The sequence below is a fragment of the Anabrus simplex genome, chromosome 4 (genome assembly GCF_040414725.1).
Source record: "Anabrus simplex isolate iqAnaSimp1 chromosome 4, ASM4041472v1, whole genome shotgun sequence".
Taxonomy (NCBI): Eukaryota; Metazoa; Arthropoda; class Insecta; order Orthoptera; family Tettigoniidae; genus Anabrus; species Anabrus simplex.
This window is the reverse complement of record NC_090268.1, coordinates 246,196,935-246,213,842: the sequence shown is the minus strand read 5'-3', so window position 1 is coordinate 246,213,842 and position 16,908 is coordinate 246,196,935. Positions and strand designations below refer to the sequence as shown.

At 37.0% G+C, this 16,908-nt stretch overlaps 1 protein-coding gene across 4 annotated transcripts in view; it reads left to right on the top strand.

Moving 5' to 3' along the window:
• The window catches only part of mxt (Eukaryotic translation initiation factor mextil), a 425,214-nt gene that overhangs the window by 156,826 nt on the left and 251,480 nt on the right, over positions 1-16,908 (top strand). For 3 of the 4 annotated variants that reach the window (XM_067145489.2, XM_067145488.2, XM_067145487.2), the window contains one exon: positions 358-429. The exons of the other annotated variant lie outside the window; for it this stretch is intronic. In XM_067145489.2, the coding sequence (XP_067001590.1) occupies positions 358-429 (72 nt within the window). The remainder of the gene's footprint in view (positions 1-357; positions 430-16,908) is intronic. 4 annotated transcript variants of the gene reach the window in all.

Sequence of the window (16,908 nt, the reverse complement as noted above, 5' to 3'; positions counted from 1 at the left end):
TTCCTTCCTTCCTTCCTTCCCAAAATCTTCCAAGTAGAATATGCAAGGTAACGGTTTATCATATGTCATAGTGCACAGATTGGTAATGGACTTTGTATATTGGAATACCATTACATTTCTTTCATTAGATTTATTATTATGATTTTGTTGATTTTTCAAATCATTTTACCTGTTATTTTAGTGAGTAAGACAATGAAATCAACTTAGAACCCATGAATGAAACATCTCCAGTATGGGGGTTTACTTTAATTCAACACAATTCAAAGGCTGAAATACCTATAATCTCTTTGGTTCAATTTTCTCATTCAATAAGATTGATATATATATATATTTTTTTCTTCCTGTAACCACTTATAGTGATGGGCATCAAAGGTCGCCGCGTCCATATGATTGAAGAATTGAGTGAGACCATCATTTCATTTCAGCGAGGTAAAATATTGTCCCTTATATGCTTGAAGCCAAAACAATTAACATAGGCTTGTGTGCATAGCATGAAATGTTCATGTTTAAACTTGGTTTTCTACTTCCACTAAAAAGATATCTTACTTCTGATGTAACTTCCTTTGTATGTGATAAACACCTGTTCATTTGCTCCTGCCGTTGCTTTCTAATCTGTACTATCAGTATGATGTACACTTTCTTTATTCAGAGTGTGGTCATCTTTAAAAATGAGGATACTTGAAGCTGTTGGTGAATGTTAATGTTTCTTAGGTATATTAGAAATAGAGGTTTCAAATTCTGATGTTTCTCTGTAGATAAGCTATACATGAGAGAATTCCAAAATTATGTATTTACAGTACTTTCAAAATTAAAAGTTGTGATGTAAGATCAGAAAGTCTTTTTTTCTCTTAGAGAGGCTGATAATCTTGTTTCATCTCTTCAATTAACAGCGACCACATCGTCCACTTATTTATGATGAAATTGGAAGGTAGAACTCATCAACTCATGAAAGAATTGTCTCGGAGAAGTCCACCTTTTCAGTGCAATTTGTGATTTATTAGGCATCAAAACTGATGTTACATAATGAAATATGTTTGGCATCTTCAGCTGTGTTGTGTTAATATTAGAATTAAAATGGTTAACTAGTCCTTATGCTATGCTTAAAACACTATATAAAATAGCTTGGGACATTGAAAGAACTATCTCAAAAATACACAACATTTATATATAAAATAAACACTTACGTGCACTTGTCATTTGTGTTATTGTCTTAAAACTTCATTTGGATAAAATAACGCTTTTGTTGATCGCCTTTGACAGTTAATACACAGTTCAAAAAAATTAGGGGAACATGTTTTGTAACGTCTGGTATGTGAATGTTAATTTGGTAGATGGGGTTCCAATGGTCATACAGCATACCTCGAGACCTTAGCTACTCAGGGTATGTCAAATCGAAGTTAGACTCCATCTGTAAGCATAGCCATGCTTTGTCAGGTGACCCTTTAAAACAAGCGAACAGCGGTGCGTCCAAGTGTTGTTGTGAGGTACTCAGACTACTGCGGTCATTTGAGCACATTGTACGTCAACCAGCACATCCCATGAGACATCTTAATGAGGTTCAAGTCGCAAGGGCCGTCACTTTGATCCAGGAAGGATGGGCTTTTTGTTGTGTTGCTGTGGATCTCTATGTCTCTCCGTCAGTTATTCACTGCTTGTGGAATCGGTGCAGTGAGACAGGCCAATTCACAGGAGGGTTGGACAAGGTCATGGACGCTTGACAACCTCACAGGATGACCTATATCTGACCATCTGTGCATTGCAATGTCGTTCAGCAACTGCCAGGGAACTGCAATAAGACCTCAGGAGGGTCACTGGAGTCACGGTGTCTGATCAGACAGTAAGGAACAGGTTAAGAGAAGTGTCCTTATGACCCAGATGTCCTATTCGAGTGTCGCATTTAACGCAGCAACATCGGGCAGCTCGCCTTATGTTTGCCCGTACCCACGTCAATTGGCAACTTCACCAATGGAGACTTGTGTTGTTCACAGACGAATCCAGATTTCCCCTGACACAGCGTGATGTACATCAACGTATATGGAGATGCTGTGGTGAGCAGTACATGACAAATGTTGTCCAGGAAGGCGACCAATTTGGACAAGGTTCTGTGATGGTGTGGGTTGGCATCACATCAGTATTGATGGCTGTACTGCTCTTGTCGTCCGTGCTAATCTTACTGCTGCAGGGTACATCAAGCATATACTGCTACAGCATGTGTTGGTTGCTGCATATGGTGTTGGCCCTGAATTCGTACTCATTTATGACAATGCCAGGACTCATGTAGCGCGCATCACCAGAGCTGTCTTGCAAGAACTGGACATTCAAGAGATGAAATGGCCAGCAGTGAGTCTTGACCTTAATCCAATCGTGCATGTGTGGGGTAAGCTTGACAAAAGTGTTCGTGGGCATCCTGTTCCACCACAGACACTCAAAGATCTCGAACAGTCTCTCATTGAAGAATGGGACCTGATACCGTAACGTGACCTTCATCGACGTATACAGAGCATGCCACAAAAGTGCCAAGCTGTGATAAATGTTCATGGAGGACATACACCATACTGAAGCTCTCCATCTGTGATAAAAATCCACCCTGAAGGATTGTTATCACTTTGTTTTCACCCCTGTTTGGACATTTCTGTTTATGTTCTGAAAATGAATGCGAATCCATCAATGTTCTTTTGTATCTTCAACGCTAAAGAATAAAGGTTTAGTTGGTAATATACCTGGGTGTGAGGTATTGTTTTGTGGAGCATGGCATACGTTGAAAAACATGTTTCCCCTATTTTTTTTGAGCTGTGCATTTATAACACTCAGGTACACTTGTAAATATATTTCAGAAACTTATAACTTCATTGGAATAAAAATGCTACTGCTGATCCTGTTTGTAATTATAGCAGTTTAAATTGCAAAATTGTGATGTCGTAGTAGCTGGGCACTATTTACACACATTGTGAAGACGGAGCAGCCCTTGTCTGGATAGAGTAGAAGAAGGGACTTCGAGAGAATGTTAAGGCTCTATGCCAAAATAGGGGGGCAGGGGAATATGGAGGAGGACTAAGAATTGACGTTAAACTTCCCCGCTTGACATCCTCACTCTGCTGCTGACTACTCAGTTGCTGCAGTATGTTGGTCTGGCCATGGCCAAGGCTGTGCGTCTAGTATCGAACCGGGTATCTTTATACCAAAATTATTAGCAAAATACAAGGTTTAGAGCTCTGGATCCACTATGTCGATGACACGTTTGCAGTCATAGATCAACGCCACAATAGCAGCAGCAGCATGCTACAATTCCTTAATTCTTTGGATCAAAAGTTGAAGTTGAGTATGAAAATGAAAGAATTATAATGCACATACATGTAAACAAGGAACTACTGAAGATAATACAGGTGTATGCTCCACAGATAGGATGTAGTGTGGAAGAAAAAAGAAGAGTTCCTCAATGAACTGGAAACACATATTGTTGGAGATGGGATCATGATAATGGGAGATCTGAATGCTCATGTGGGAACTGATAGAATGGGATATGAGCAAGGGTCGAAAAATACTGGACACCCGGTCGCCATGGCACCTGGAAATTTTTACCTGGCGCCTGAATTTTCAAATTTAGTTTTGAAAATTTATTTTTTGAAGTCTGGAGTTCCCTTACATGTACGTTCCCACCACTTTACAAAGTAACACAGGTTTTCCATAGCTCTTATATTCTAATATGTGTAAATAAACATTTTCAGTGCTTTTGGCAGAGTCTTAAGTTATGTAATTGCTCTTCGTACCTTGGAACTGGACATTTGAGTTCTGTGCAGGAGCTGCCTGGCAGTCATGGGAGACATTGTTGTAACCCATCAAACATGTATTCTTTCATGTGGACATATCATAACACATCGAGTTCCATTACAGATGATCAGCTATTGGTAGCCGAGTACAAAGATCAGACCAGACTTGTGGAGAAATGCAGAGAACTACAACGGTAAATAATTCGACAAACACTACATTACAAGTGATGAAAATCATTTTTCGTCCGTATTGAAAGTTTCATAAACTGTATATAGGATAATATTTTTTGTTTATTTCCACCTATTCAATACGTTACAAGATGTTGGCATTTACTTTAAAACATTATTCAGATGAGACATGTTTCGCCTCCTACTGTGAGGCATCCTCAGTCATTATCAAAACCCTTATTATTTTACCAGGCATCTGGTTAAAGATATTCAAAAATGTGTTTGATGATTATAAGAGAGGTAAGATTTACGTTTGTTATAAACATGTTCACGAAGTAACTAAAAATCTAATATATTGATAAAAACATATGTAGTTCTTTGTTGAATAGGACTTGTTTGATTGTACTATAGTAAAAGAAGGTGGCTTGAAGCCGTAGTCATTAATAGATGTCTAATACATAGTGGAAGGCATAAAATATCAGTTCTATGAGAATATCATTACATTCAATTGATACTAAAAACTAGTGGATTCATAGGTAGTACATATAAAATGTTCAATGAAATAACTAAAGATCTAATAAAATGATAAACACATATGTAGTTCTTTGTTGATTAGGACGTCATATGATTGTACGGCTTAAAGCCGTAGTCATTAATAGATGTCTAATAAATAGTGGAAAGCATATGAAATCAGTTCAATGAGAATATATAATACAATCAATTGATACATAAAAACTGGTAGATTCATAAGCAGTACATTTAAAAATGAAGGCGTTATGTGACTGTAAATGACAGTTGATGGCTTAAAGCCGTAGTCAAAGTTTAAAGTATAGGTCAATAACTGCTAAACTTTAAAGTTTAAACTTTGACTATGGCTTTAAGCCATCAACTGTCATTTACAGTCACATAACGCCTTCATTTTTAAATGTACTGCTTATGAATCTACCAGTTTTTATGTATCAATTGATTGTATTATATATTCTCATTGAACTGATTTCATATGCCTTCCACTATTTATTAGACATCTATTAATGACTACGGCTTTAAGCCGTACAATCATACGACGTCCTGATCAACAAAGAACTACATATGTGTTTATCATTTTATTAGATCTTTAGTTATTTCATTGAACATTTTATATGTACTACCTATGAATCCACTAGTTTTTAGTATCAATTGAATGTAATGTATATTCTCATAGAACTGATATTTTATGCCTTCCACTATGTATTAGACATCTATTAATGACTACGGCTTCAAGCCACCTTCTTTTACTATAGTACAATCAAACAAGTCCTATTCAACAAAGAACTACATATGTTTTTATCAATATATTAGATTTTTAGTTACTTCATGAACATGTTTATAACAAACGTAAATCTGACCTCTCTTATAATCATCAAACACATTTTTGAATATCTTTAACCAGATGCCTGGTAAAATAATAAGGTTTTTGATAATGACTGAGGATGCCTCACAGTAGGAGGCGAAACATGTCTCATCTGAATAATGTTTTAAAGTAAATGCCAACATCTTGTAATGTATTGAATAGGTGGAAATAAACAAAAAATATTTTTTAAACACTACATTACCGCCTTCCTTCCAGTGACTAGCTGTTCCTAAACTATTGCTGCCAAAGCAGTGCTGACAAATTTTTTGCACTTAGAACATACGGATTGACATATTTATCAATTCTTGTATTTTCACCGAACATTATTTATACTTTTAATTTAATTACAGCATCTTTGTATTGGACGGTTTGCTCTTTAGAAATACAGTTGTTTTTATTCCTGTGTGTTAATGGAAAATTGGCAACGTAGCATCAGACATCAGAGCCCGCGAACTTGGAAGCCATTTAACGCTGGTGTGTTTTACATTTCTGTGTTATACTTGAGAAAATCAGCAAAATGAAACTAAAAAGTCACACAAATTGACTGATGCGAGTAAAAAACAGTGTACTCTTTCGGATTTCTTCGTAAGTATGGCCCGTAAATGTAACACAAAGTGATACATAAGCGAGTGAATGTGAGAAAACACTTGATGGAAGTGCCAATTGTAGTGTTCAGGACGACAATGACCAGCATGAAATTTATGGTGTTCAAGACAATGATAAGTCAAACATTAAAAATACGCCAAAATTTCAATCTCCGGGCAAACGGAAATTGATTTCATACATTGCCTCAGATCTTCGTTAAGATTTTATATGTAACATCAGGGAAAGTTCACGTCAGTACCTTACTCGATGGATTAACAGATAAATCTCATGATGAGGAGCTGAGACTGTATATTTTTAAAAATAAGGTGATTTTCTTTTGTATCATTGGAGGATGCAACAAGTGATAGGTATATGGAGGCTTTAGAAACAGAATTTCTTCAGTTAGGGCTTGGAGAACTCTTCACGGTACAAAACTAATAGGTATAGGGACTGATGGAGCACTATGTGTGATTGGTGTCCATAATGGTTTGGTTACAAAAATATCAACGTAAGGTGAAAAATTGCACACCGGCACTACAGTTGAAGTAATACGAAGCCAGGTTTGCAACTTAAGTAGAAAAACAGAGAGGTGATTGTTCAAGAAAGAATGCGCTGAGTGCAAACCCGCCTGGAAGTGATGTACTCTTTCTTTAAAGTGCAGATGCAATCCGACACACCATTGTACTCTACACAGTAATATGTTACCAGTTTAGTTTCTCATTGCCATACTGCCATACTGCCTTATACTAGGGCCAACAGACCATCCTGCCTCATTGCCATTTGATTATTATTATTTACATCAATATTGCTTTTTCCCTTGTTTTGGTGTTGGTTATGTTAATTTTATGAGAATTATTATATGTGTATGTCAGCTTAAGCTGCCTAGGTTGGGCATTACTATTTTTCTCCTTTAATATATCAATAAGGTTTCAATGCTGTAGATCTGGAGGAAAATTAAGACATCTATCTATCTACAAAAATATCTGAAAAAATTGAGAACTTGGTAAAATGTTCATTGTGTTGCACATCAACTCCAACTCCTCCTTCACTCACTGAAAAATGTGAAACTTAAAAATCATTGATAAAATTGATTCTACACTCAGGAAACTACATGCGTTTTCAGTATTCGCCAAAACGACTTTGCGAACTAAAGAAAATGTTGGAGTTGCTGGAATGTGTAATATCCAAATTGCAGTATTTACATTAAGTTTGATGGGTAGTAAGCAAATCAAATGCTTTGCATGTAGTTGTCAAAGACTCGGAATGTCTAGTGGTGCATTTAAAGAATATTTCTGAAAGGAAAGGTGAAGAAGGAATGACGGCTAAATGTCTTCTAAAGAAGATCAAGGACTTCAAATTTGTCATCACAAGTCATTTCTTGTATGACTATCTGAGTATATTCAAAAGACTTTCACTTGTATTTCAGAGGCATGATCCGATTTTAAGTCAGATAAGAGTGCATGCGAATGCAATTAATTCATTGCAGCAACCTCAGAACACCAAGGGCCCAATGGCAGAAAAGTTCACATGATGAGTCGATACAGGTATTGTTGCCACTATACTAAGGAGCTAATGGAATACAGTTATCAGGTGTGTCGAATAAGAATTTCATGAGTGACAAGGAGCATATTTTGGTAGCTGGGATTACCTTTCCGAAAGACACATTTCTTAAAAATTAGGACATTCAAAGTGCCACTGGTGTTTTTGGCACATATTTCTGGCCATCAGGAAAACAACTGGAAAATTATGGCAACAGTGAAACACAACATCTTGCCACTCATTTCTCAAAACACCTTCAAATTGGGAACGACGTAGAAGACATACTGAGCGAGTGGTACAAGTTCAAAGTATTCGGGAAAGGTCTTCCACTGAATGATCTACCTGAAAAATCGCGGACTGTGAAAGGATGATTTCCGATTTTAGGAAAGCTCCTTAGTATAGTGGCAACAATACCTGTATCGACTCATCATGTGAGCGAGGGTTCAGCACAATGAATATTATTAAACACAAACTGCGAACCAAGGTTGCCGAGAAGAACTTAATTGATATCTTTAAATGGCCCATCTTTAAAAGACTTCGATGCAACAAAATGTATCGATCGTTTGTGTTTTGGTGAAAAAATAAACAGGCACATGTTGTGTAATTTTAAAAGACGCTGACCTTGAAGGTGACTGCTGATTATTTGGGTTAGTATCTCTTAAAATATAAATTTCCATTCTTATATTAACTGATAGACTATACTACTTAAGGTCGCATTTCCAAAACAATATGCAGCTTTATCCTAGTCTAACCTGCGGTTTTCATAATTTATATTTGCAAAAAATGTGCTGGCCCCTGATAAAAAGGGCCTGGCTACTGAATTATTTCTATTTTTTTGTACCCCTGGATATGAGAATGTTATGGGCCCACATGGGTATGGCAATAGAAATGAAGATGGAGAGAAACTGTTGGACTTTTGTATCAGAAATAACCTGATAATAAGGAACACATGGTTTATGAAGAGGAATAGCCATAAGATTAGCCGATAAAGTTGGGATGGACAGTATGGAACACTCATCGATTTTATAATAACAGACCGAGAATGGGGAAGATACGTCATGAATACAAAGTTAATCCCCAGTGAAAGTATAGAAGTTGATCATAGATTATTGATTGTGCAATTAAATCAAGTAAAAACCCCTAAAATTATATTGAAGAAGAAACCAAAGATCAGGATTTGGGAATTGGAGGAGGAGGATAAAAGAATGGAATTCCAAGATTGTATAAAAAGGAGACAGGGTGGTGGTCAGACAAAATAAAAACAGAAATAAAAGAAAGGAACAAGGTGAAGAAAGAAATGGATAAGGAAAAGCAAAAAAAACCTATCAGGTGGATGAGAATAAGATAGAAAAGTTACATGTGGAATACAAAAGATTGAAGCTATGAGTAAAGAGGAGTATCAAGGAAGAAAAGGAGAAATGTTGAAGAGAGTTTACCAACAAAATTGAGGAAGATAGTCGAGGAATAGTAGAGTAATATAAAAGAATAAATCAAGAAAAAATCAAGGCATTAGAGAGGGAAGATGGATCCATAGTACATGACGAAAAGGGTCTTCAGAAGGTGATGGCAAAATATGTTGAAAAACTTTATAATGAGGATGACTGCGTGGAGGAGGAAGGGGATAAGAAATTGGAAATAATATATGGAGAAAAAGAAGAGCACTCGATAACATGGCTGGAACTTGAAAGGGCAGTGAAAACAATGACCAAAGGTAAAGCAAGTGAAAAAGACGAATTCAATGCTCATATGATTTAAGGCAGCAGGAAACATTGGACTACAATGGTAATACCGAGTCCTCAATGCCATATGGAAGGATGAAAGGATACCTGAAGATTGGCAACAAGGAAGCATTGTACCACTGTTCAAAAAATGAAATAGGAAGAAATGTGAAAATTATAGAGGTATAACCCTATTATCACATGGGCTAAAAATAATGGAGAAAGTCATAGACAAAAGACTGAGGGATATAATAGAAACACAGAAGAGGAACAATATTGCTTTAGACCAAATAGATCAACAATAGACTTGATATTTACTGTGTGAACAATAATGGAAAAACATCTGGAAAGGAACAAGAAAATCATATTCATATTTTTGGATTTGGAAAAAGCTTATGATACAGTTAAAAGAAAATGTGTATGGGAATGCCTACTGAAAATGAATGTACCAAAATCATTAATTAACAAGATAAAAATGTTGTATCATGGGAGTAAAAGCAGTGTACAAGTGGGGAGTGGTGACTCTGGAACATTTTATACAAAAAAAAGTCTCAAGCGAGGAAGTGCACTGTCGCCATTATTGTTTATTATATTGATGGATGAATTCATAAAACATGTAAAACAGAGTATCAGTAGTGATGAAGTGAATGCTTTGGTATTTGCAGATGATGTGGTGATTTGGGAAAAGGGAGAAAAGGAAGTACAAAGGAGACTGTATATTTGGAATGAAAATGTGAAGGAGTTTGGAATGGTAATTAGTAAAAAGAAAACTGTAGTCATGCACTGTGGAAAAGAGAAAAAGAGAAGCCAAGTGAACATAGACGGAGAACGGTTAAAGAATGTAGAACAGTTTACATATCTGGGCAGCATTATTAATGGAAGTAATGAAATCAATCCTTAAATTAATAACAGACTAAGTAAAGGTACAACATTTTATCATCAGGTCAGAGAGCTTTTATGGGATGACAAAGTACCAAAGAGAACAAAATTAACATTACATAAACAGTATTTCATACCAGTTGTAACATACGGACTAGAAACGCTGGTAACTAATAAGACACAAGATAGTAAGATCCAAGCAGTAGAAATGAAATTTTTAAGAACATCGGTTAAAAAGGCAAGAAGAGAGAGAATTCAAAATATTCAAAATATTAAAATCAGAGAAGAGCTAAAAATAGAACTGTTAGTACAAAAGATACGGAAAGCAAGACTGAGATGGTTCGGACATGTAAAAAGAATGGGAAAGGAACGGGTAGCATTAGAGAAGCTGGATTAGATGTGGCGGAAGTAATGGAGCAGGAAAAGTGGAAGGACAGAAAGGAGTGGAGGAGTCTTGTCACACCTGGGCGACTGGAGTGGGACATTGATGATGATGATGATGATGATGATGATGATGGACTATTACACATAAAGTAGATTGCTTTAGTTACCAAATCATTAGAAAGCCAAATTTTTTGCCAGTTACAATAAAAAACAATTCCTATCACCTAGACACCCAGAAACGAGCATCATGGTACAGCCTAATATACCTATCTTTCAAACTGTGCCTTTAACGCAAGGACCATAATAATAATAATAATAATAATAATAATAATAATAATAATAATAATAAGTCGGAGTTCATACGGAATATTGGTAAGTTTAACGGCCATAAAGCAAACATGGTTTGCAAAATTATTAATAAAGTAGGGAAAAAACACAACCAAATTTCTAGGTTGACCCCTGACAAACAAACAAACAAAAAAAAAAAAACAGACCTAATACACCACCGTTATTTACAACAGGTCTGGTATATACCAAATTTCCAATGTATTAAAAAAATACAATGTTAGTGCTTCGTTTACGACTACTAACACAAACCAGAGTCTAAACTTAAATTATAACACCATCAACCCTATAAAAGATCAGTTTTTAGTTCAGGGATTTATAAGCTCACTTATTCCCAGTGCTGAGTTTCATATGTCGGACAGACCGGAAGAAGCTTTTCTCACCAGGTACTTAAAGCATTTCAGCGCAAATAAGCACCAAAGATTTTCAGCAATGAGTATCTACATGAGGGAAGTAGAATTATACTACCATAGAACAGGATCTAACTCTTTTAAAAATATTTAAAAAGGGTGGGTTAATGAACGAGTATAAAAATATCTATATTTAAATCGATTGCCTTAGCAACCGTGACCACAACTGGAATGATATCACTGAGGTTTGCAGCCCCCTCTGTGGGCTGCTTTCATGTTTTCTAAACAAATTAAGGTTAAGTGAGAATTCTTTTTAAATCACAGATAACCCCTCTCTATCATGAACTTCACCCTCCAACGGGCCTCCTTCCCCTACCGCCGTAGTTCCCTCCCTCCCCTTCTTCAGCTTGTCTGTCTTCATGCAACAGATACAATACTAGACGCACAGCCTTGGCCATGGCCAGAGCAACACACACTAGCAACTGAGTAGTCCGCAGCAGAGTGAGGACGTAAAGTGGGTAAGTTTAACGTCAATTCTTAGTCCTCCATGAAGTTCCCACTCACATTTTGGCCTAGAGCCTTACAACTAAGGTATTTTCCTTTCATTTACATTTCAGACTATTCTCTCACCATAACGGAACTCTTTTATTTATTATAATATATCTAGCCACAGAAAGAACATTCTCTCGAAGTCCCCTGTTCTACTTTGACCACATAGGACTCCTCCGTCTTCACGATGTAGGTAAGTAATGCCCAGCTACTATGACATCACAATTTTGCAATTTAAAATGCTACAATTACAAACATGATCAACAGTAGCAATTTTTATTCCAATGAAGTTATAAGTTTGTGAAATATATTTATAGGTGTACCTGAGTGTTATAAATAACTGTCAAAGATTATCAACAAAAGCATTATTTTATCCAAATGAAGTTTTAAGACAATAACACAAATGTCAAGTGCACCTAGTGTTCATTTTATGTAAATGTTGTGTATTTTTGTGATAGTTCTTTCAATGTCACAAGCTATTTTATATAGTGTTTTAAGCATAGCATAAGGACTAGTTAACCATTTTAATTTTAATATTAACACAACACAGATGAAGATGCCTAATATATTTCGGCAAAACATGTCCGATTATTCCATTACACGACATTGCTTTTGATTTCTAATAAATAACAAATTGTATTGAAAAGGTGGACTTCTACGAGATAATTCTTTCGTGAGCTTACACACAGTTCAATACGGATCCCAATATCAAATTTGTAACTAGCAATACCACTGTGTCTTTTAACATGCTATAAATAGATGGCTTATCATGTATATATATAGTCAAGTTATATCCCTAACAACAGTAACAAAATCTTAAATGTTTGAGTTGCAATAAAGTATCTTTACATATATTAACATACATCAAAACCTAAGAATTGTTTTATCAAACAAAGTGTGTCTTCCCTGTCTTACTTCTGTTATTAAAAGTAGACTATTCCATTTGATTTATGATTTCATTGGCTTATGAATGTTTTGGAGACTACTGTGTTGTTACCTGTATTTACTACTTTTTCCCTTATTGTCATGATTGACTTGAAAATTACCTTTTTGAATAAGGAATGTGTCTGTTAAATATTGCTATAGAAGCATTCATGAAGATAAGTTTTGCCCTGTTGTAATTGAGGGAAATTTGAGGAACTTTCGTTCTTAGAAATATACTGTAAGAATTGTTATGTACTAAAAATGATTGAACTCATTGTATAATTATTGTGCTGTACTAACTACTGAAAAAAATGCTCTGCGCTCATTGCATCCTATGCAGCAGTTTGTAAGAATCTGCTTTCCCATCAGACATATACAGTGGAACCTCGATTCTCCGTTTTTGGAGGGACCACCGAAAAAAAAAAAAACGTACAACACGGGAAAACGGAAAATCCGGGAATGAATGAACCATGAACAATTTGGCTAAATATCACAAAAAAGAAATATGTATACTTAAAATCTTACAAACACCCCTAAACCAAACCAAACTACAGCCGCAGTGGGCCTTCCGCCTACCGTACCAAGCGACCGCTGCTCTGTCCAAAGGCCTGCAGATTACGAGGTGACGCATGGTCAATGTGACGAATACTCTCGGCCGTTATTCCGGGCTCTCTAGACTGGGGTCGCCATCTTACCATTAGATAGCGCCTCAATTAAAGGTACTCGTAGAATGAATGAACCTGGAACGAGCCCTTATATCCAGGTAAAAATGCCCGACCTGGCCATGAGTCGAACCTGGGTCCTCCGGGCAAGAGGCAGGTAAGTTCGACCGCGAGGCCGGCTGCAAACATTAATTACCGGTCTCAAAACTTTACATTCAGTTTTACCAGGGAAACTTCGTCAGTTTCCTCTGAAAACTTCTTTCAGTTCAGCAACTTGGATCAGTCAGACTGTTTGAAAACCCTAATATCAAGCCGAACAATCGACCACAGGTATTTTTTAATTCTCTAATCTAATAAAATAAAGTACATTGGATACAAAAGCGCCCAACATGATTGCGAAATCCCTTTTTCTTTAAATCTTCCATTGTAATTTGGTCACCGGTATACTGTTCGTAGTCAGTTTGTGGAAATCTTGTACCACACAAATTAGGTCTACGGCCTACATCGACTTTTAAAGGTTATGTTGAACTCGTGAATATTGTTTCTAATGCAAATATTGATTCTAATTTTTCGAATGCATTACATTCAATTATGTCCGTCACTAATCACGATTAAATTGGAAAGAGAAAAATATCATCAAAACTTCCGAATGTACGGTTATTTGTGACCTTGAGCTAGGCTGGAAAGCGCGCTCGCTGTCCTAGTCGGTACGAGTGCGAAATGATGCAAAGTTTTTACATGTAACGTGCGCAAATAAAACGACTGCGGTTTTAACATTTTAACACAATAATGTGAAATTCTTAGTCTTACATTAGGATCAGAACAGTAATAGGCAATCCCAAAACCTTCCATGGCTTTATGTATGTAAGGTGCAACATCTGTTCTGGTCTCGATAACGCACCGTACGGTAATCATATACGATAATATTAAAATACTAAATTTGTGTTACTTAAGAAGGAGCAGTTTAGATTCCTGCCTGAAAGCTCGGTGACTATACAGTGCCCTGAGGGAAGTGCCGAAAACCTGTTCGGCGATACGCTCGGGAAAAAAAAAAAAAGGTAAACATCTAACCCCAGACATAATGTAGACGCTTTGCAAGTACGAACATTTGACGAAACTCGTTCCGTCTTCAAGTAGAGCTGTCGAAATGCGCTCTGTCTTCTTCCAATTCCTGTGGACACTCTCTGCTTTATGATTTCGATTCTGTAAACAATACCACCCGAATGCGATACTAAGATGGTCCCTTATGCAAGTTCACCGCTGATCGCTCTCCCGCTTCCTCAAATTACCGCAATGACTGGACGTTAACACCAAGATCCGCAAGTATGCCGTAGCCGTCCTTTCGTGAGATACAGTTTCTTGAAAAACGCGTGATCGAGGATTTAGCGTTGACGGGACTGAAATTTCTGAATGGTTGATACGGGAAGTCGTTTCTTCGAGGAACGGATAATGCGGGATTTTTACGACGTGACTTAATTAGGATACTCGCGGGACCACGTAATTTGAACGGATAATACGGGAAAACGTAGTTTCCGGGAACGTATAATCGAGGTTCTATTGTAATCAATGCATGATTCAGGCTTTATGTTTATGCTAACAGTTTTCATAATTCGAACATCACTAAGCTGAAAACTGACAGTATCGAATTAGTGCTTGGTAGACTTGAGTAGGGATTGTTAAGACTTCCGTACTAACAGATCAGGATGTGTTATACCAATACACTTGGTGATGTTAATAATTATTGCATTATAGGTAATAATTTTATAATAATTTTGATTATAAATTTTATTCATTTCCTGTGGAAGTAATTATCCCTATTATGTGCTTCTCACATCAGGGATGCTGTATCATGGATCAATCAATTAATCAATCAGTCAGTCACTACTGATCTGCATTTAGGGCAGTCGCCCAGATGGCAGATTCCTTATCTGTTGTTTTCCAAGCCTTTTCTTAAATGATTGCAAAGAAATTGGAAATTTATTGAACATCTCCCTTGGTAAGTTATTCCAGTCCCTAACTCCCCTACCTATAAACAAATATTTGCCCAAGTTTGTCCTCTTGAATTCCAATTTTATCTTCATATTGTGATCTTTCCTACTTGTAAAGACACCACTCAAACTTATTCGTCTACTAATGTCATTCCACGCCATCTCTCCACTGACAGTTCAGATCATACAGCTTAATACCAATATAGTTGGTCCGTTATTGGACATTATAATTTTTTTCCAACGAACTCATTCCTAGTTGCCAGCGTTTCGCCCCATTGTGCTAAGTTGGGCTCATCAGTAAATAGCACACCCACCAAGATGCATGGCTAATGAATACCATGGAGGCCACTGCATAGGCTATTTGGAGCCACCGGCAGTGCCAATGCGCTATGAGAGACTTTGCCTCATTTTCAACTTAGCTGGGATCTTGCCAGAGATATTTACAAAGATACAGGGTTTAAGCATAAAAGCTACAATTTACAATTCCTTCGATGGGAATGGCAGTATTTCCATTTTCTAGAAATAAAATTCCTGTTATTCATTCAGCAAAAGTTATCTATTTACATAATTCAATAAGTTTACTGCTTGATTTCGTACAGTGTTGTAGAGTTGCGTGACTTTCCCTGTTCATTACTTATCAGAATGGTCAGGGAGTTTCATCACGAGTGGGGACATAGATATTTACTATCCAAGATGAAAGTACAACAAGAATGTAAATGTTTCTACCAAATACACTAGTGTCCAAAAGTTAAACATAATCACTAAACAAGGCCATAGTGCCTGGTAGGAATGTGAGGAATTTGCTGAACAAACGGAAGCTGAATCACACACCATATGTCACAACTTATCCAAAAAAAAAAAAAAGCAGTGTCAGAAAGGTTCTGATAGCTAAGGTACACCTTTGACGACAACTAACAAAACTTGGCAATGTCTTCCACAACAAAATATGCTGTTAATAGAGTGTATGGTTACCCCTAACGGCCACACATGCTTCGCAGCGACGTGGCATGCTCTCTATCAGATGGTCGATCCCATTCCTCTGAAAGGGCAATGCGAAGGTCTTGGAGGGTCGTCGGTGGAGGCTGATGGGATGCAGTTCGCCTCCCCAATGCATCCCAGGAATGTTCTATAGGATTCAGATCCGCAGACCTCATGTACCTCATCCTTGTATCTCCGAGCGTTAAGTGTTCCTCGGACCACCCATGAAGATGTGCAGGTCCGTAAGGCCATTCAACATGATGCCGCCCCTCATCATGACGCCACCACCACCACCACACTGGTCCCATTCCACAATGTTCCTGTGGTTGTATCGGCTACCCAGTTCTCTCCAGATTAATGTGCGACGGGAATCTTTCTCTAATAAGTTGAAAGAAAGTATAAAATTGTTCAACCTATCAATACTATTAAAATAAGAAATGTAAGTTTACATTCCTATTTAATTAAAATTGGTACCGGGTTCGACCAGTATTTTTGGTCATCAGCCGATCATAAACGGGTGTAAAACTATGCATAGATAAATAAATTGCGAAGTATAAAGAATTCTGTAGGTTGTTGTTAGTGAAGCACTAAAATCTTTAGGGAGTACTGTGCGTTGAAAGATACACAGCTTAAAATCATTCTGCAAACTGAAGCGGGATTTATCTGTGAAGAGCACATGCCT